Source organism: Leopardus geoffroyi, chromosome C1 (assembly GCF_018350155.1).
Source record: "Leopardus geoffroyi isolate Oge1 chromosome C1, O.geoffroyi_Oge1_pat1.0, whole genome shotgun sequence".
Classification (NCBI taxonomy): Eukaryota; Metazoa; Chordata; class Mammalia; order Carnivora; family Felidae; genus Leopardus; species Leopardus geoffroyi.
In genome coordinates this window covers 87,158,941-87,179,078 of record NC_059328.1, presented here as the reverse complement: position 1 = coordinate 87,179,078, position 20,138 = coordinate 87,158,941, and the positions used below count along the sequence as shown (strand labels likewise).

The window sequence follows — 20,138 nt, the reverse complement described above, 5'->3', positions numbered from 1 at the left end:
TCATGCCTATATTTATTTTCCAAACCACCTTATTTTTATTAGTGTCTACAAATGATGGTAGTATTATTTTGCATGTCTTATTTATATAAATTGCATCATCTTGACATATAATTTCAACTTTATTTTTATCCTCTTATTATGTTGATGTATTTAAACCAAGTTCATTTATTTTAGAAATGGATATATAGATTTTATTTCTTCTTTTCCTACTGAGAAACATTTAGACAGTTTCTCTAATTTCCCTATTACCATAAGTTCTGCAAAAGGCATCTGAATAGTCCTTAGGCATATGTATGATACTTTCTCTAAAGTATATATAGAGTATTACAAGTTCTGTCTCACAGGCTATGTACCTTTTTAACCTTACATTATTTATTTTCCTATTTATTCTCTAAATTGCTTTCCATTAGCAGAATATGAGCACTACATTTTGCCACATGGCAAATAAAACTTAATGTTTTCAGATTCTTACATTTTTTTCCAAATTTAGGAATGTGAAATTTTATCTCATTTTTTAAATTTCATTTTTCTGTTTACTAGTGAAGTTGAACATCTTTTCATATATATTATATTTTTTTATTTTTTTTTAAATTCTTTTAATGTTTATTTTTGAGAGAGAGAGACAGACAGAGACAGAGCACAAGAAGGGGAGGAGCAGAGAGAGAGGGAGACACAGAATCTGAAACAGGCTCCAGGCTCTGAGCTGTCAGCACAGAGCCCAACACGGGGCTTGAACTCACAAACTGTGAGATCATGACCTGAGCCGAAGCCAGACGCTCAATTGACTGAGCCACTGAGGTGCCCCTATATATTGTATTTTTCAAGTGCAGGGTATATAATCTAATGAAATGTTTCTGCTGCTGTAGTTATTTTTTAAAAGAGGTCTAATTGGTATTAAGTACTCTAGGAAGAGATTTTATTTTAAGTAATATAAACAAAAAAAATAAGAAGGTGAGATATTTCTGGATGTGTAACTTGACTGTTCTAAGTCACAGACTACGGAATTTCTCTCTACGTATACGTAACCCATATGTTGGGTTTTTCCCTCACACACTCAAAGATTACATTTTGAATTAATTATAATGTAGATTTTTTCTGACTGTGTCCCTTCATTAATTCAGTTAACCCAATTAATTCATTAACCTAATTAAAGCCAATAAATATTTTCCCTACTCCGCAAAATGAATATAACAGATGTGCTTTATTATTTTTTCAAATTACTGATACATCACTTTATGCCCAAGATTGAAATTTCAATTAATTTACAATTATCCACTTAGCAATCAGGCACACAATTCTTTCAACTCACCCTTAAATTGAGTTAAAAGAAATAAATACTTAAGTTGGGAATGAGAACCGAAAAAGAGATCACCTTTGTCCAGGGTCTATGATTACTAATAATCCCAGATCATCTTAATACAGTGTCTGGGATGGAGATGAGCAGAAGACTGTTCTACTTTGGGTTTACCCTTACCTATGGGGGTTTTAGTACTTTAACATCTCAGCTCAAACAAAGGACAGGAGCTGGGGATGGGGGCAGAGGAAGGCACTACAGGGTAGTACCTTAATGGTAGAATCTGGAATTCCATTTGCATCCCCCCACCAGGTAGCTCCTTCTGAAGGTAGAAGATGCTCTTAATGGAAAACTGGCCATAAATGTGAGGTTTCGTTCTATTTCTTTACTCTCCTAGATCTTGGTCCCATACTTCATCATTGCCATTTTAGTGCTACAAGGCCTTCAAGTAATTGCATTTACATTTTTCCTGGCCTTTCTAGTCATTCTCAGTTACAGAGCTGGACCAAATTACCCAGACTTGCATCACTAGAAGTCCTTGGGAATACCGGTGTTTATTTGTAAATATGTAGATCTTCCTTCATGGATTTTTTTTCTTTACCCCTGCTAAATTCTATCAAAATCAAAATCCATCTTCAAAACTCTAGGTCAAACTTATTACTGATTAGTAGGAACACAATGGAGATTTTAAATGAATATGTAAAATAATCTCTTTTGTTATTTATTTTCAAATATGGATGCCATGAAATTCTCCCCTCCCTGTTAGCACATACTATGTCTTACACTGAGAGATGAAGCCTAATTATCTTCCCTTTAAATCTGGGCTGGTTTTAGTTACATGCTCAAACAAAAAAAATATGCAGCAAATATGACTCCTGGGACTTTTAATTCTGGGTCATAAAACTCCTTGAAGTTTCTGCCCAAATCTTTTAAAATATGAGCTCTTGACACTCCCCACAATCAAGTATTATGAAAAAAACTGAGAAGAAAAACCTTGAGAGAGGGTGCTGGGGGCCCAGGAAAGGATTTCTAGATGAGATGACATTTTAAATGTTTATTTTTGAGAGAGAGAGAGAGAGCGTGAGCTGGGGAGGGGCGGAAAAAGAGGGAGACACAGAATCCAAAACAGGCTCCAGGCTCTGAACTGTCAGCACAGAGCCTGACATGGGGCTCTAACTCACCAACCATGACATGATGACCTGGGCCGAAGTCAGACACTTAACCCACTGAGCCACCCAGGCACCCCATAGTTGAAATGACATTTTAAATGAAACTTAAAAGCATTGGGACGCCTGGGTGGCTCAGTTATTTGAGCCTCTGACTTCAGCTCAGGTCACGATCTCACGGTTCATGGGTTTGAGCCCCACATCGTGCTCTGTGCTGACAGCCCAGACCCTGGAGCCTGCTTTGGATTCTGTGTCTTCCTCTCTCTCTGCCCCTCCCCTGCTGACACCCTGCCTCTCTCTCTCTTGCTCTCTCTCTCAAAAATAAATAAACTTAAAAAAAAACGCAGAAAAAGAGGGGCACCTGGGTGGCTCAGTTGGTGAAGTGTCCAACTCTTGATTTCAGGTCAGGTCACGATCTTATGGTTCATGAGATGGAGCCCCGCATCAGGCTCCGCACTGACAATGTGGAGCCTGCTTGGAATTCCCTCTCCTCCTCTGCCCCTCCCCTGCTCATTCACACTGTCTCTCTCTCTCTCTAAATAAATAAATATTGTTTCAAAGCAGGGAAAGGATCATTCAAACAAAAGAAAAGCTATTAATGACAGAGGAGAGAACACTATCAAGGGACCTACAAGCATTAAAACTTTACTGCATTCAAATTATTAGTAGACAATGGTTAGAACAAAGACTGAAGAGAAAGACTGAAGAGAAAGAGAAGACTGTCATATCATGCAGGGCCCTGGATAAACCAGTTTAAAGAGTCCAGACTTGGTCATGTAGAAGATAGGAAGACATTGAAGGCCTTTAATATGAGAAGTAACTTGGTCAAATTAGTCTTTAAATCAACCATCTCAGGTCCTGTGTGGATAATAAATTTTAGGTTGAAAGTAGAAGTAAAGAAATACTGATGATAAGGAAAGGGAAGGAAACCACTATAATAATTTAGAAGATAGAAAATGAGGTCCTGACTTAGGTATGAATCAATAAGTGGTATAAATGTACAGATATTATGGAGGAAAATATGGAGAAAAAATTAACAGAATTTTTGAAGTACTGAGTGCTTGTTGCTTTGCAACATAGAGAAAATTGTGCTACAAGCTAATACGATTCAGGAAAAATACTGATTTGAAATATTGAGTTTGAGGTGCCCAGAAGAAATCAAGTTAGTGACATCTAGCAAAGCTTGGGCATATAAATATTATGCATGAAGGAATTAGGGTCAGAAATTCACTCATTCATTCATTCATTAAATCATTATTGATTAAGTGACTATCAGGTGCCAGGCAGTACTCTAGATGATTAGATTAGAACAGAATATCAAAGACCTTTTCTTAAATATATTATAATAAAAAAGACAGTAAATAATCTACCTAATAAAAAATAACAAATAGAGAATGATTGTGGTGTTATTTTAGGTAGGGTAGTTAGGAGAGACAGAGGATCTGGATGAAAATGGCTTGACAGCAAGCAAGAGAGAAAAGTCACCTCAAGAGAGAATAGAAGAGGGCAAACAAAGTGTGGCAGTTCTTTTGTAGATCAAATACATTAGAAAAAGAATCAAAGACTATTTCATTTATCTAATAAAGGTGAAAATTTTCTCAAATGTTTCTATAACCTATTGGATAGTTCTTTGCATTTCTCTAAAAGACCTAAGTCCATCAGTGTTAAATAATAGGTTAAAGTCAAAATAGGTAACGGAATTTCTTTTAACAAAATGAAGCATCTCTGGAATGCTTACGTAGTATAATATATATGGAAGCAGCACACCATACAAGTATATCATACAAAAGGAAACTAATAGGGGTGACTGGGTGGCTCAGTCGGTTAAGCAGCCGACTTCGGCTCAGGTCATGATCTCGCAGTCCGTGAGTTCGAGCCCCGCGTCGGGCTCTGTGCTGACAGCTCAGAGCCTGGAGCCTGTTTCAGATTCTGTGTCTCCCTCTCTCTGACCCTCCCCCATTCATGCTCTGTCTCTCTCTGTCTCAAAAATAAATAAACGTTAAAAAAAATTAAAAAAAAAAAGAAAACTAATATACAAAAAAGCCAACAATATAACCTATTGTATAATTAGAACTTACTTTTGAAATATTGGGTATAAATGTTTAAAATGTTACATTTTTGTTCTAGGTATTATATATGTACACAATTTCATATAAGCTTATTTTTACACATGCTTCTATAGACAGTACTGGTTAAAATTTCTGTAGTGATTTATAAATTTCAAAGGAATTTTGTACCCATTTTAGGCATAGACGGCTGACTTTAATTAGATACACAAATATCAAATATCATCTAATGCATGTAGCAAAAGATGTAAAGTTTCTACATCTATGCTATGCCTATTTTATCATTTTGTTCTAAGTTTCGGTTACCAGTTTAAGTTATAGTAACCAACATGAAGTGACTGTGAGGACAAAAGTAGACATACCATTTCCTTTCCATTACAGAACTCTTTTGAATAGCTAATGTAGACAGAAGATATGAAGAGCTTCATGGACTTTCATTTTTCAGGGAGAAATGCTGTGTAAATTGCTATGTGTAGATAAGATATGATATGACCTACAATGTCATCAAATCGATTTTACGAAAATATATTGTAAGGGGGTTCTACTATAAAACATGTGATGAAAAATAGTCAGAATTCTTTTGGAAAAGCTAATTTTAGTTTGTTTTAAAGTGAGAGAGAAGTGCTAGAGTATTGGTGCGTTTGTGCTGGGCATTAGACACAGCTTTTGCTTTTCATTGGCCTGTTTAATAAAGTTTTTGTTTTGTTAGCAAATTTGATTGTTCTCTACAAATGGCTAAACTTTTCTTATAGCAAAGTGTGTTGAAAGTATGCTAAGATCATCTGTTTTCATTTGTAACATAAGTACCTTTCATTTCTTACTTTGTTGCCATCTTCTCTCCTATTTTTTTCTGACAAAATGTCATAGAATTTTAACTCCTTGTTATAAATGATCTTCCAGTGCCATGAAATATAAAAAAATTGAGACTTAAAGGGTAAAAAATGTGCCCATTTAAGAGTTTTGGTCCAATCGTTATTAATAGCATGAACCATGTATGGGATCAAAACAATTTTTATCTTTCGTAAAAAAAATCATCATTAAAAGAATAGATGTTGATCTTATGTTTATGATGATTATGAATTCATATTACTTTTTTATGTCTGTTAAACACAGCCCCTCATATTCAAATAAGCATGCTGCACTGTGTTTGAGAGGTGGAGGTGGACAAGATGGTAGAAGACATTCTGAAAAGAGAGAGGAGTATACATAAAAATAAATAATTATGTTGTATTTAGTATAGGTAATACAAATGCACTAATATAGCCAGCCACACATCTACTCTACCTCTGCAAATTCATTTTCAAATTGTGCAATGATCTGAAGTGTTTAGAAATGGATACAGAATAAAATTTCCAGCAATTTTTACGTATGAATCATTGAAAAACATAATCTATGCTGATTTATCCCAGATGGATGGATGGATAGATAGAAGATACACATTAGGTTAAGAAACAAGTTTAAAAAGAGAAAAAAAAAAGAACCCAAATATGTTCTAGAAAGTTATCCCAAAGGGTGTCAGATGTAACTCTACAGTTTTATCTATTCGCCTCAAAAGGAAATTTCTGTTTTCTGTTTCTGGTAGGAAATAATGGGAATTTCCAACTGTGATTATGATTGCTAGGGTTATCGTTAAACTAATAGCCCTCGATAATTCTACCTTCTTTCTCTTTTTCTTCAATCCCTTTTATATGCATGATCTATCTATTCAAAAGGAGTTTTCAAATTTACATTTCTTCTTGTTATTTATATTTCATAAGGGAAAAAGAAACCTCAAGTAATGACATACATGTGTATCCATATTCATAATATCAGGATTAAAATAGAGGCAATACATGACATAAATCCTTAGGGACTATAACTTTCCAAGACATTTGAATCCTAATTTAGATTTATTGTATTAAAATATGAAGACTTTTCAGTAAAAGATTGATAGAGATTTTGTACACAGTATGTATCCAATATGTCAAACGATTTATCTTATTTTTTTTATTAAGGAAGCAATGGCCTTATCAGTTCACATATTTTAATCCTTAGGAAATAACATTTCTAGAAAAATCAACAAAAGACATAACTCAAGGAGGTTTAACTGTGTGAGAAGGAGATTTCAAGGTGGTTGCCAACCCCTCCCCACTTTTCATCTTATGGCAAACACTTTTTTCTGGTTTCAAACAAAAGAAGCTGCATAAGTATAGTTAAGCGACAGGAAGTGTATGAGAGAGTTTGTTATTTACCCTTTCTTGGTCTTGTGAGGCAGTTGTTCTGCCCTGTTTCTTGAGCTCAGGGAAACAGAAGTATTTAGAAGCTTAGAAATAATCACTTTCCCCATCCCACTGTCCATCCATCACTGAATTCTTCCTCGGGCATAAACACACGCCAGATTGACAGGGAAATTATATTTCTGGGTATGGCTGTGTGTGAGGAGAAGAGATTTCAGCTGTGTCTTGGAAGCAGAGGTCACTAATGGAATATCCCATTTATGATAAAAAAAAAAGAAAGCTTCTTTATTTATGCACAATATCTTTAGATGAGCAAAAGTCCTAGACAGAAAAATACTCATTAATATCTAACTAGATTACTTCAATAGGCTATTTATAAATGACGGTGTAAATATGCATATGTAATAGCCACAGGCTGGGTGCCTTGAACAGAAAATTCACATTGATAGTCTGCACTGCAAACTTTGTTTAAAGCGCTAAATACGCTATCAAGTCCTCTGACAATGACAGCAGAAGGTTCCAGACACTATTTGTTTCATAATCCTATCTAGCTGACTCTTTACTTCTTTGCAGCTCAAGTTGCCACCAAATGCTGAACTGGAGCGCGAGAGTCAATCCTTGTTTGGTTAATAAATTCCCAGCAACATATACCCCCAAGCCCCCAGGAGCTGTAGTGATGTCATATCCGTTGCCCAGGTCTCCACACCTCTCTCAGCAGTTACTCCCTTTATCTTTTTCTTGGGTCAAAACTTTTGAGGTGGGCTGGCTAGACAGCAGCAGGAGAGAGGGTAAACTAGGGCGCGGGTTGGAGGAGCTTCAGCACCTCGGTCAGCGCCCACTACAGCCCAACCCACCCTCTTGAGCTCGCGCGGACTCCCAGCTCCGAGAATGCCTGCGGAATGATCGCCCCCCAGGGCGGCTGCCGCTGCTGCCGCTACTGCTACCGAAGCTACTGCTACCTCTGCTGCTGCTCTTGCTCCTGCTCCTGCCACCGCCTCTGTCTCTACTCTGCTCTGACTGGCAGGCAGAAAGTGCAACTGACGAGGGAAAGGTCTCCGCAGTGAGAGTGGAGTGGCTACATAAAAGAGTAAAGAGAGGGCAAAAACCCAGATCAGAATGCAGGCGACGTCTAACCTACTCAATCTCCTGCTGCTGTCTTTGCTTGCTGGATTAGATCCTTCCAAGGTATGGGCAATATTTAACTTGTTTGAAATAAATGTGCAATATGTAACAAACCGACCAAAAATGCAAATAAATATGCCAAAGGCGGGGGGGGGGGGCAAGAGAGAGTCGAAAGCTCTTCCAGCTATCTTGTGCCTGGCTTATCCCTACTGCTTGTAAGATAACAAGGTGAACTACCGGAGGAATAGCTCCTCAAGGTAGAGTCCAGGCAAGGGGCGGGGGGGGGGGGGGGGGGGGGGGGGGATGGGGGAGGAACCAGGCGCGGAATATAATGTGTAGGGGCAGAGGGCTATGCGGTTCTCGGGGGGAATTTAGCTTATTCCGTATCCCAGTGCTTAATGTTCTCTTCTGAAGTCGGACGGGCAATGCAAATGAGTTAGCAGTTGAAACAATGCAATTTGCAAACATGTATTAGGAGATGGTGCACTGTTTCTTTGTTGAAAGCAGAAAAGCGTTTTCCAGCTGATCCTGGTCAATAATACTCCCATCGCAGACGTGCTGCGGTTTGTGTCCAAAACATTTAGGATGCTGCTTGTAACACACACGGCAGAGCAGCAGAGCTACACTCTGCCATGGCTGAGAGGCGTTCGTGAAAGGGGCTTGTGTTTATTTGCTTCTTTGTTTTTATTAAGAAAATTACGAAGCACTGAGGAAGTTCTGATTACCAGTGTTAAGAAACAGGAAGTGAGAACCCTACCAAACTAGGGAGGGCAGTAGGAAGGATGAGTTGTCTCACAGATCTTGAACTCCGAAAATTATCCAGTAACTGGTAATTAAAGTGAACGCTAAGCTCTTTTGATAAAAAGGTAGAAAAATATAGAAATATTTTCAGCTGTGTAAGAGAAATGTCTTGACGATAAAGTGAGATAATTTGAGAGCTCAAGCATTCTAAGAAAATCACAATTATCTGGAATAAGAGATAAGGCATCTGGCAAAAAGAGTAAAAGATACAATTTTTTAAATCATTTTTCTTATTTAGCCTGTCAAGAGCACTTTGACTAAACAGAAAAAGCGATACCATGTTACAAAACCATTGGAAGCTGCATTTTGGAATATTGCAAAGTTATTTTTAAAGCTTTACATTATCTGTGCAGTGTAGAGAAATGAAGTTTCTTTTCATATTTGGATACATACAACTAAGATGTAACCAAGCATGATCTAATACTGTGGTTGACAGAATATTTCTAGGCCTAATATAGTATATAGTGAAAACTTAGAATCATATCATACACACTTGTAGTTATTTCTGTGCACTTTTCATATTTAGAGAGATCTGATGAGAATTTTATTTTAAGCTATGGTTGTGCTGATATTGTCACTGTGACATCTTCACACAGTGTTTGAATGCCATCTTAATGATCGTAATAGAGTATTTTACATACTAAGGGGTAGCTTAAAAGCATTTTACATCCAGGTAAAATGTGATTTTATTTATTTATTTATTTATTGCCTCTGGATGTATAGTGACTCATTCTACCACTCTCATTCTATTATGTTGGTTACCACTTTTGAACATATTCTGTTGTATATCTCTTTTGGAATATTTTTGGTAAAACATTTTTAAAAAGCAAAGCCAATTCCTGAGTTACTGCAGAAAAAAATCACGTAAAGTGAATTTGTCATTCTTTAAAATGAATTCAGAAATGTAGAGCTATACTAACAACTACATGTGTGATTTGTCTGATATCTTCAGTGCATAAATATCTTCAATTCTTGAACCCCATCTTATCCAAATTCAATATATAAAAACAATAAAGAGCTATCAAATACAGAGATCAAATCCCCAAATAAATGACCCATTTTAGTCAATATGATCTTTTCTAGTATTGACAAGTTTATTTGTGTGTATTCAACAGTATAAAACTTTTGCTTTAGACTTAACTGGGGCTATTTGGTACAAGTGAGCTGAGAAATCCAGGGAAAGAAAGGTATACATTAACTTTTCAAATTGTCCTTTTCAGATTCTAGATACTACAATAAAGTGTGCCTTAAAGAACAGATGACACTTTGTTCTACACCACATATGACATTATAGAAAATATTAAAAGATTCATAGCAAGTGATTTTAAGGTCTAAAATGCTTTTGGACTAGTAGACAAAATTTGCTTTAAAAAAGTGAATAAAAGCTGCTTTTGTATGTTTTAGCAAACTGTTGTTGGTCACCAAACTATAGCATCCCTCCCAACCAAATCACAAATGGTACCACTGAATTCTGAAAATAATTGTCAATTAGATTATGAACTAGGAATTTTCACAAATTTTGTTTATTGCATTAACTACTTAAGGGTTTAGATAATAAAATTATCATTCATAATATAAATTATGTATGGTGAAATTGAAATAAAACCCAATAATATAGAAGCATATAAGATCACAGTTTTTGGACAATAAGCAATAATTAAGTGGTGACATTTAAATATACACAAATTCAAAACAGCTGTTTTTAACATACTAATTTGCTAGAACTGATATACTTCATAATCACATTTTTAAATAAATGCATTCACATATTCCTCTGTATAACTACACTTTATAGTAAACATCTGTATAATTACCCAGTATGCACAGAAATTGGCAAAATAAGAGAGCTCTTAAAATTGAATACATTTTTTCAGGCACAGGATTGCCACATATACCAAATATTAGAAATGTAAATCTTAGTGATCCTTGTATATTAATTTATCTAAAAACAAAAATGCTTTCTACCAACAGTGCCAATTCCATTTCATGGAAGACTATATAACATTTAGGTTTATGATCATTTTTCCTGAGATTGAAACTTCCAGACCTTATATGGCATTTTATAAGGTGCTTAAGTATCGCCATCTTATGGCGAGATAAGTTACTTGAAAGTCAATTTTATTTTTAAATTAAAAAAAAAAAAAAAAAAGCCCAAACTTCTATATTCATAGAATGGATTAACTTTCAGTATGTACTTTCTTTTCTCTCAGTTAATATATCATAATTGGCAAATTTAGTATTTTCTTTCAGCAGAGGAAGTCATTTTACCACTAATTAATTATTTGTATTTTTACATAGATTACCAATTTTCCTCTCAGGAAAATTATGAGAACTATGTTTTCTTAATTAAAATCTTATTAACAAGTTTCTAGTTCCATTTAGAAAAACTCAGAGGTATATTACTTTGCCTATTTTAAGAGAAATTAATTTTATTTGTAATGAAGTGCCTGAATTATAGGCAATGTGCCAAACCATCATTCATTTAATAAGTAAATTGAAAATAAGAGTGAAAGCTTGTAGGAATTCAATTACTGCTTAGTTTTATAGAGAAAGGACTATTTCAGTACAGGAAATTCCTGAGAATGGCTGCTAGATGGCATCTCTGTGCTTTTAAACTAAACACATGAGTTCAGTAATGACCTTGATAGTAGGAGAGTGAAACTCTTTTTCTTTTACAAGAAGATTTTTAGCAGACCATGATTTGAACATTGTAACAAAATAGTTATTCCTGTGAATCAGAACCATGAATTTCTCTGCTCTGCAATGATGAACCAGGAAGAAAGGAAGGTATAACTGTGGCCGTGCAGGTTTTAAACAGAACATTTTTTACCAAAGTCAGATACTTGGGGAACAGTTAAAAAGAGGTGACATGGGCATAGGCACACATTGCAGCGACTGTTGAACTTTAAAGCAGTCATACTTGTATGATAAATATACTGGCAAACGCCCTGGCACACTTAGATTGAGAAAACATTATCTTCTTACGTAGAAATACATGAAAGAACTTATCACCATGGTGCTTGCTCACACTACAGACATAAAATGTAACAATGATTCAGCAATAATCTTCAGCACCAAACTGTTCTTTCTGTCCAAGACAAGCCAGCCAATTAGAACTCTTGCATTAAATAAGACGGTTGCTTTAAAGCCACATAAAGATGATGAATACTAAGATAATTTCAATAATTATATTTTTAATACTTCATGATATAATACACCATGGATAAGTGTCTTTGCATTTTGGTACTGCTAAAGAAAATCATCAAAGACCTATATTGGCTAGAGGTGGTTTTGTACATAAATCTAGTGACAGTTCTTGTTCTTTGAACTTTCAAATGATATTAATAAAAAGCAAAAACAAGAGAAATAAGCTGAGATAAATCTGCTGTAAAATCCAACTTAAAAATCTGTCTTCTCCTGTAGTTCCTGTATACCAGACACAGTCTCTATACAAGAGGACCCACTCAAGTAAGCACAGACATTATGGATCAATGGCATTTGGCAAAAACCTGTCATTACACACGGGTAAACCCTGATAAAGTTTTGGCATCCTCAACCCAATTACACTTTTATTTTAAAGAAAGTAAATATTCTTTCTCATTCTCTTGTCAATTTGAAAAGGTTAAAGTGGTACTGTTTCCTTTTTCTTTTAAAATTCTATCCCATGTAATTTTGCAATTACGCTCTTAAAAAATTATATATATATAAAAATGTGTGTGTGTATATATATATATGTGTGTATGTGCGTGTGTGTGTGTGTGTGTATATATATATATATATATATATATATATATATATATATATATGAACGATGTTGAGGGAGCTGTGATCTTAGTGCCCTCACTCGTAAAATGTGAAGCCTACGTGTTCTGAAAACTTCTTTGTTAAATTCTAGAATGACTCTATTCTACGCTTTTGGCATGTTTGTGTCTCCATTTCATATATTGAAACATAATACCCAAAGTGATGATGTTAAGATTTGCAGCTTTTGGGAAGTAATTGGGTCCTGAAGATGGAGTCTTCATAAATGAGATTTATGATATAGGAGGTCCCAGAGAGAGAGAGCTCTTTCTTTCCACCATGTAAGGATACAAAAAGATGTCTGCATCCTGGAAGAGGGCCCCCACCTGACCATTCTGGCACCCAGATCTTAAACTTCCAGCCTCCAGGGCTGAGAGAAATAAATATGTTTATAAGCTACTCAGTGGAGTACTTTTTGTTATAGCGGCCCAAACAGAATGCAGTATGTTATTTAATAATATTTGATCATTAAAAATTAGCAAATAATTTTGCAGGTTATAGCTTCTAAGATCATAAACTTTGCGAGATCTGGGGACCAGCCTGCCTAGATAATATCATGAAGTTTTCATCTTCTGGGTTTGGCATTCAAAGCCTTCAGTTTTCTGCTTCTTCTGCACCTTCCTCTCCTTCCCTCCTGTCCCACATTCACCATCCCAGCAAAGTGGGCTCACCTGTCAAGACTGCTAGTGTCTTTGAAAGCCAACATGTTTCCTGCTTCATCTCTTTTATTTAATGAAGAATTCTCTAGTGAAAAGCAAAGTAAAAACTTATTCTCATATGAAAGGAATTACTCATATAGGGAGGTATTTGGGAAGGCTACTTATAAAAGTTCCTGCATATTCATTGCTGACTTTTCCCAAGCAGGAACATCCTTGAGGATTTTAGGCTGGCAATTATTAGAAAAATCTTGATTTTTGTACTGATAATATATATAAAGAAAAAATGAGATTGGATAAAGCTAAGACTTGGCATTTGATTTACTAAGGTATTAGTCACATTTTACCTTAAAACAATTGGCATCAAGAAACAGGCAGGCAAACCATAGGAGACTCTTAACTATAGACAACAAACTGAGGGTTGCTAGAAGGGAGGTTGGTGGGAGATGAGCTAAGTGAGTGAAGGGCATTAAGGAGGGTACTTGTTGGGATGAGCACTGGGTGTTGTATGTATGTGATGAATCACTGGATTCTACTTCTGAAACCAATATACACTGTATGTTAACTAACTTCTATTTAAATAAATTTAAAAAAAAAAAAAGCATTTGGCATCAGTGAGAGTAATAGAGAAGATACAAAACCAGACAGTTGTCTTTGCAGGTTAGTTGATAGGACAGTGAGTTTGGGGGATCATCTGCACATTTGTGTCAATATGTTTGTGTGCATATATGTGAACAGATTATTTCACAGTAGAATTAAAATATTAAAGTAATATCAAAAGCTATTTAAACATTCACTACCTAGATCCCAGGTTTAAATCTACAAAAGGATCTTGAAATTACTCATCCATTTACTCAGTCTATACCACTTACCAATTAAAAACTTTGAAGGAGATTTCCTATGAAACTAATATTTTCATGGTAATTTTCCAGTATAATTTTTTAAGTTGTATACCCAATTAATTCAATATAAAAGGGCAAGCTGGACATGAAATCTTAAGAACTGGTTTTAAGGCCTAACTGTGCAACATTTCAGTGAGACACTTACCTTCTCTTACGCTCAGTTTTCTCAAGTGCAGAAAAGATGGAATTGCAATAGAATTTATACCATTATTATTTACATATATAATTATATATACATATCATTTTTATATATAATTATTTATATAGATAAAACTGTAAGTTTCTAAATAAATATTTCATGAAACCAGTCAACCTATAACCAGATCTAAAGACTTTACTAAGATTATAATAGAAAAGGACCTCTTGGGGCGCCTGGGTGGCTCAGTCGGTTGAGCGTCTGACTTCAGCTCGGGTCACGATCTCGCGGTCCGTGAGTTCGAGCCCCGCGTCGGGCTCTGGGCTGATGGCTCAGAGCCTGGAGCCTGCTTCCGATTCTGTGTCTCCCTCTCTCTCTGCCCCTTCCCCGTTCATGCTCTGTCTCTCTCTGTCTCAAAAATAAATAAAACGTTAAAAAAAATTAAAAAAAAAAGAAAAAAGAAAAGGACCTCTCCTGGTCCTTCTTTCTTGCTATTCCTTCTCAGCTTTCAGAAAAGTGAATGCCATGTTTTTATATGATCAGAAGAATTTCTCACAACCAGCCCTTAATTTTGGTCAAAGCTCCAATTTCAACATATCACCTTAAAAAATTACATCATACTTCTATCCCAAAGGGTGCCTCTTATAAATTTATTAGAAAAAATATATAAGACATGGAGAGTGGTTCCATAATATCGGAGCCAAACGACATCCAGAAAAGAGCTTTTAAACTAATCGTGGAGAGTGGATCACAGAGAGGATGACTATTTTTAAACAAAGATCAGCTGATAAAACTGCTTTCTTTGACCAGCATAAAAAGTGTAGGGCTCTTGTGACTTTGCAAAGTATACCAATGATAAAGTAGTTTAAGCCTTCTCTATGATTTGAAAATATTAAAGAAAGAAGGTTTAGAAAGAGATGTTACCAAGTTACTCAGCCTGAAAATGTTCAGGGCAGAAAGTCATTGTTTTCGTCCTTTCAGGCTACACTAACAAAAGATCACAGACTGGGGAGTTTATTAACAACAGCAATTAGGGAAGTCCAAGACCAAGCTACCAGCATGGTGAAGTTTTGGCAAAGGTCATTTTCCTGGTTCATAGCTGGTGCCTTTTCGCTGTCCCCTCAGTGAATCTCTTATGAGGGCACTAATCTCATTCATGAAGGCTCCCCCTTGATGACCTGTTCGCCTGCCAAAGGTCCTACCTCTTAATATGATCGCACCAGACATTAGGATATCAACAATTTGGGTAGGAAGTACACAAACATTCAGACCATAGCAGTCATGGAGAAATGCCAACTTTTATGAACACAATTTCTCTGCTCTTTTCTCTTCGATGGTTTTCTCGGTCCCTATGTTTATACTTAGTTACCTGCTCTTAATAGAGACTTTTACCAAGTGCTTGAAAAGACCTGACCCTTAATTAGCCCCTTAATAATACTTCCTCCAATGTTATGCATCCAAAGCAAGTCCACATGAGTAACTCATGAACTGATTCTTTCTTTTCTCAGTTCAATTCACGTAGATAATATAAAGGGTAAAACTAGATAAGGATGACTATTTATATTTAGGATAGACCCTAATCATGAGAAACTAATATTTAAGAAATGCATTGTTTCAAAAATATTTGCATACCATTCTATAGTGAGATTTAACTTATTTCTGTTATTGCTATGAGAGGTTGCAAACCTTTTTGAGGAGAGAGGATTCCAAAATTTGGAACAACATAAAACCATGTCTATCAAGAGTGCCACTAATTTCAATGGTGCTAATAAAAATACTCAAAAGTATTGTTGGAACAAAAAAAAAAGAATTTTCCAAGGACTTTACCCTTTATGCTTTAAAAACAAGGTGTTATAAAGCATATATCACAAAGCTATGCCTTCTGTCATTCTTATAACAAGCTCTCGGAAGAATAAAAATAAGTTCAGAAAGAGGATCACAGATGCTGTTGAGTTCCTGCTTTTGCCTCTCCTTGGAAAGCTCTTTCCCTCTTCTCCATATGTCAAAATTTTACCTATATTTTAAGATGCAACTCAAATGTCACGTCTTCCATAAATTCTTCTCTGACACGCCTCATCCCCCAGGAAGAGGTAATCCTGATAAACTAAGACCTCCTATAACACAAGAATCATGTTTTATTCACCTTTGCATCTATAGCCACTCCCACTGTGTCTGACACATAATAGGTGTTCAATGAAAACAGACTGAGCTGCATTTCTTTTCCCCCCAAATTTGTAGAACACTCTATCTAATCACTCTTATTACACTTTCCACCTTCTTTCCCCCCTACCCCAACTGGGTATTTATTGTATTGTGTCTCCCCTACTAAATTATAATATAACTGAGAGAAGGCTGTGTTTTGGTCATTACCTTGTCCTTTCTTACCTAGCAACTAGCACAGTGCCTCTTCAGGTGAAATATAAATATATGAAGAAAAAAAGAAGTCAAGGAACACCAAAAAACTTAAAATCCTGGGTTAAATAAGCCATGAACATAATATATGTTTAGGATCCATGCCCTCATCAGAAAAGATATTAGGGGCAGGGAAGTAACATAAATTTTAAGAATCTTGTTTTCAAAGGTTCAGAACTCATATCAAGTTGTTTACCTTGAACAATACTTCAAGATTATGTCTTTTAAAATTTCTGATTAGTTTCTTGTCCTATCTCACCATCCTCAGTGCTATTTTTGACTTTTGGTAGCTCTTGGGAATGCTACAACCTTAACACTCTTGTGAATTACCTGATGTGTTTCCTAACACTTGGTGGTAATGTTAGCATTTCTTCTTATTCCTTGATATATATATATATATATATATATATATATATATATATATATATATATATGCATCCATTTTATTGGTATAGGCTTATAAGTTGGAAGAGCATATTAATGTGCCCTTATTGTTTTGACCATCTTTATTTTATGTAATGTCTTAGCCTTATCTGATAAGTTAGTATATTATTGGTATTTCTCCATCTCTTTTTAGGGACTCTATTATTTTTTTAGGAATCAAAAATATTCCCTTAAAATTATTCTCTTCCTATACATTCTTATCATAGTACCATATAAAGAAAAGGAATATTGGCTCTATCTTTGTACTATATTACTAAATAAGCACAATACCATGATACAGAATTATATTAAATGATTCAGAGCAAATATAGAGTGGAATTAGAATCATCTGAATTGTAACTTCTGAAAAGTATCAGATATTCGATATTTTCATAATTAACTTTGTAGGTTAAAAGGCTTTGAAAATAACTGTCAATAATAAAATTGTTCTAACAGCACAAACAGCTATCTAGATAACCCCAAAGGGAGGGCATAAATTGAATAGATGATCCTTTTTATTTTTCCAACTAAGTTGAAGGTGATTAAGAAACATTATCCCATGATGATTTAAATAGCATTACCAGAGGGACCAATTCCAGATGGCAGGATTTCTTCAAATAGAGAATCAGTATTGGAAATGTTGATTCACTGGCACCAAAATGTCACTGGTGAAATATTAACTTACAAAAGACACCACCACTTCTGGGAATGATCTATGTCTATGACTACCTAGGGAATTATTTATCTGGAATTAGTACCAATGGTAAGTATTTTTACATCTGCATATGTTTTGTGGCATGAAGACTAAATCTTAGTGCCTATCACTGTAGTAATAGACAAATATTTTCTGACTTGAGACCCACTGAAGACTTCTGATTATATTTACCATTTATTATTTACATTGTGCTACAGCTATCTTCTACTTTTTACAACAAGCTGAATGCTAGACAAATTCAGAGAATAAAATGACTAGTTTGATTGCCATATATACCTTAAAGCACTCTAGGGATAAGCAGATGGAAATGTACAGAGACTTATGAAGCTCATGCCAAAAAAAGTAGCTATTGTAATATGACTCAAAACTGGGCATAAGATATGTGAGAGTAAGGAATCAAGTGGACGGAATCAATCAATAATTTACTCTTGGTGCCCGTATTAGTTCTGACAGGAATGACTTTCCTGTCAGTCAAAGCAATAAAAGACTCCAAGTCTAAATATTTGTCCTAAATAAAATGGGGTAAAACTCCAAGAAGTGATAAAATCATAAACAAGCTTATATGTAGCATAGAGATGAATGCATTCATATATAGCTAAAAGAAAAAGAGAGGAGATAAGTATCTGTTTACACATTGGGGATAGATTGAGGCTGTTACAGATGATGCATTCATTTGCCAACATGTACTTAAGTATTTCAAGTGGTTTACTGCTCCCCCCACATATACACAGAATGATTGCATTCATTAATCTGAGAACTGGTTATCATTTTATTGCTGTTGGCATTCACTTTTAGAACAAAATCTCTAATTTAGTTCAACTAATCTTTAATATCTGTTAGTAAGAAGAAACAGAAGCAAGCAAAGCCAATGAAAACATCATTAATTTCCTTTTTCTTTCTAGCATCTTAACTTTGCAAATAGAGACACAATAGAAATGTGATTGTATTTTGTCCATTTGTAATCATTTCTTTTGGAAAAGATACCTCTCAAGGGACTCAACCTAATTAATATTAATTTAACATATAAAATGAAAATAAAGGAAAAGAGAAGCCATACCGAATCAAAACAAATTACGTAATGATTAGGAAATTAGAAAGTCCATGGTGTTACAGACAGAGTACTAAATTAGGAATTTAAAAATCCGGGGCCTAGTATGTTTTGCAACTGTCTAGTTATATGGCCTGAGACAACTCACTCAATTTTTTGGTTTACGTTTCCTCATGTGCAAAATGAAGATGTGGAGCCAAATATTCTTTTTTTTATGGGTAGGTCCTCTTAAAATGGGGTACATTCATCTCTTATAAACCTAGTTCATCATTGTTTCATCCTCCCTTCTGCTCATAGACTTTCAAATTGTTAAAAGTAAAGAGAAAACTTAGGCTTCTTTTACTTTGCTGTTGAAAATCAAAGTTTAATATCATTGAGAAAATCATGGCAACTTATCTACATAGAGCTAAAAATAAATGTAAAATATATAAGCTAATTTCACATCTCAAGCAGTACATAATATTTAATATTTATTTTGTATGTTTCCTTTATATTAGCTTTTGAAGATTTAATGAAAAATAAATGAGAGAAGGACATTGTGCTTCTATTGTCTATCTGACAGTAGTTAAAACAAAAGAGACTCTAAGAGTTACAAGAAATAGGCCATCTATTTTATTTCTGCATAAAGGAAAACTCTCCTCTATAACATAACTAATGGGTGGTTAGCTAACTTTTGTCCATATGTTTCTAATATTGGGGAGTGGGACAGTATTCAAGGAATTGGATTATTTTTAATCAAAAAAATTAGAAAATTTCTTTTTAAACTGAGTTATGACTTCCAATGATATTTTATACTACTGAGCTATGATTCATTATTTGGCTCAATACAAGAAGAAAAAAAAAACAGTATGGACTGTGGTAGGCAATAACATCCTCACATACTAATCCCCAGAAACTGTGAATATGGTACCTTACTTTTGCCAAAGAGAATTTGTAGATGTGACTAAATTAAAGATTTTGAGATGGGAAGATTGTCCTACTTTTTCTGATGGGCCCAGTGTAATAAAAAAGGCCCATAAAAGAGGATGGCTTGATGCTTAGAATCAGAAAAAGAAGAGATGATGACAGACATTGGAGGGAGGTTCTTTACAGATGGAAGAAGGGCCAAAAGCCAAGAGATAAGGGCTGCTTCTAGAAGCTAGACAGCTAAGAAAATGGATGCTTCTCTAGAGACTCCAGCAAGGAATACAGCCTTGCTAATAACATTTTGATTTTAGCCTCATAAAACTTATTTCATAGTTCTGCCCTTTAGAACTTAAGACACCAAACTTGTGTTGCTTTAAACCACTAAGTTTAGAGTAATTTTTTACAGCAGTAATAGGAAAATAACACATTAGTCTAGATGATAATAATTACTATGTAAATTATTATTTTGACTTA

At 35.0% G+C, this 20,138-nt stretch overlaps 1 protein-coding gene across 1 annotated transcript in view; it reads left to right on the top strand.

Annotated features, from left to right (window-relative positions):
* Positions 1-7,433: 7,433 nt before the first annotated feature.
* The window catches only part of OLFM3 (olfactomedin 3), a 195,869-nt gene continuing 183,164 nt past the window's right edge, over positions 7,434-20,138 (top strand). Inside the window, exon 1 of the mRNA XM_045478451.1 lies at positions 7,434-7,927. Within this exon, the coding sequence (XP_045334407.1) occupies positions 7,859-7,927 (69 nt within the window). The 5' untranslated portion in view covers positions 7,434-7,858. The remainder of the gene's footprint in view (positions 7,928-20,138) is intronic.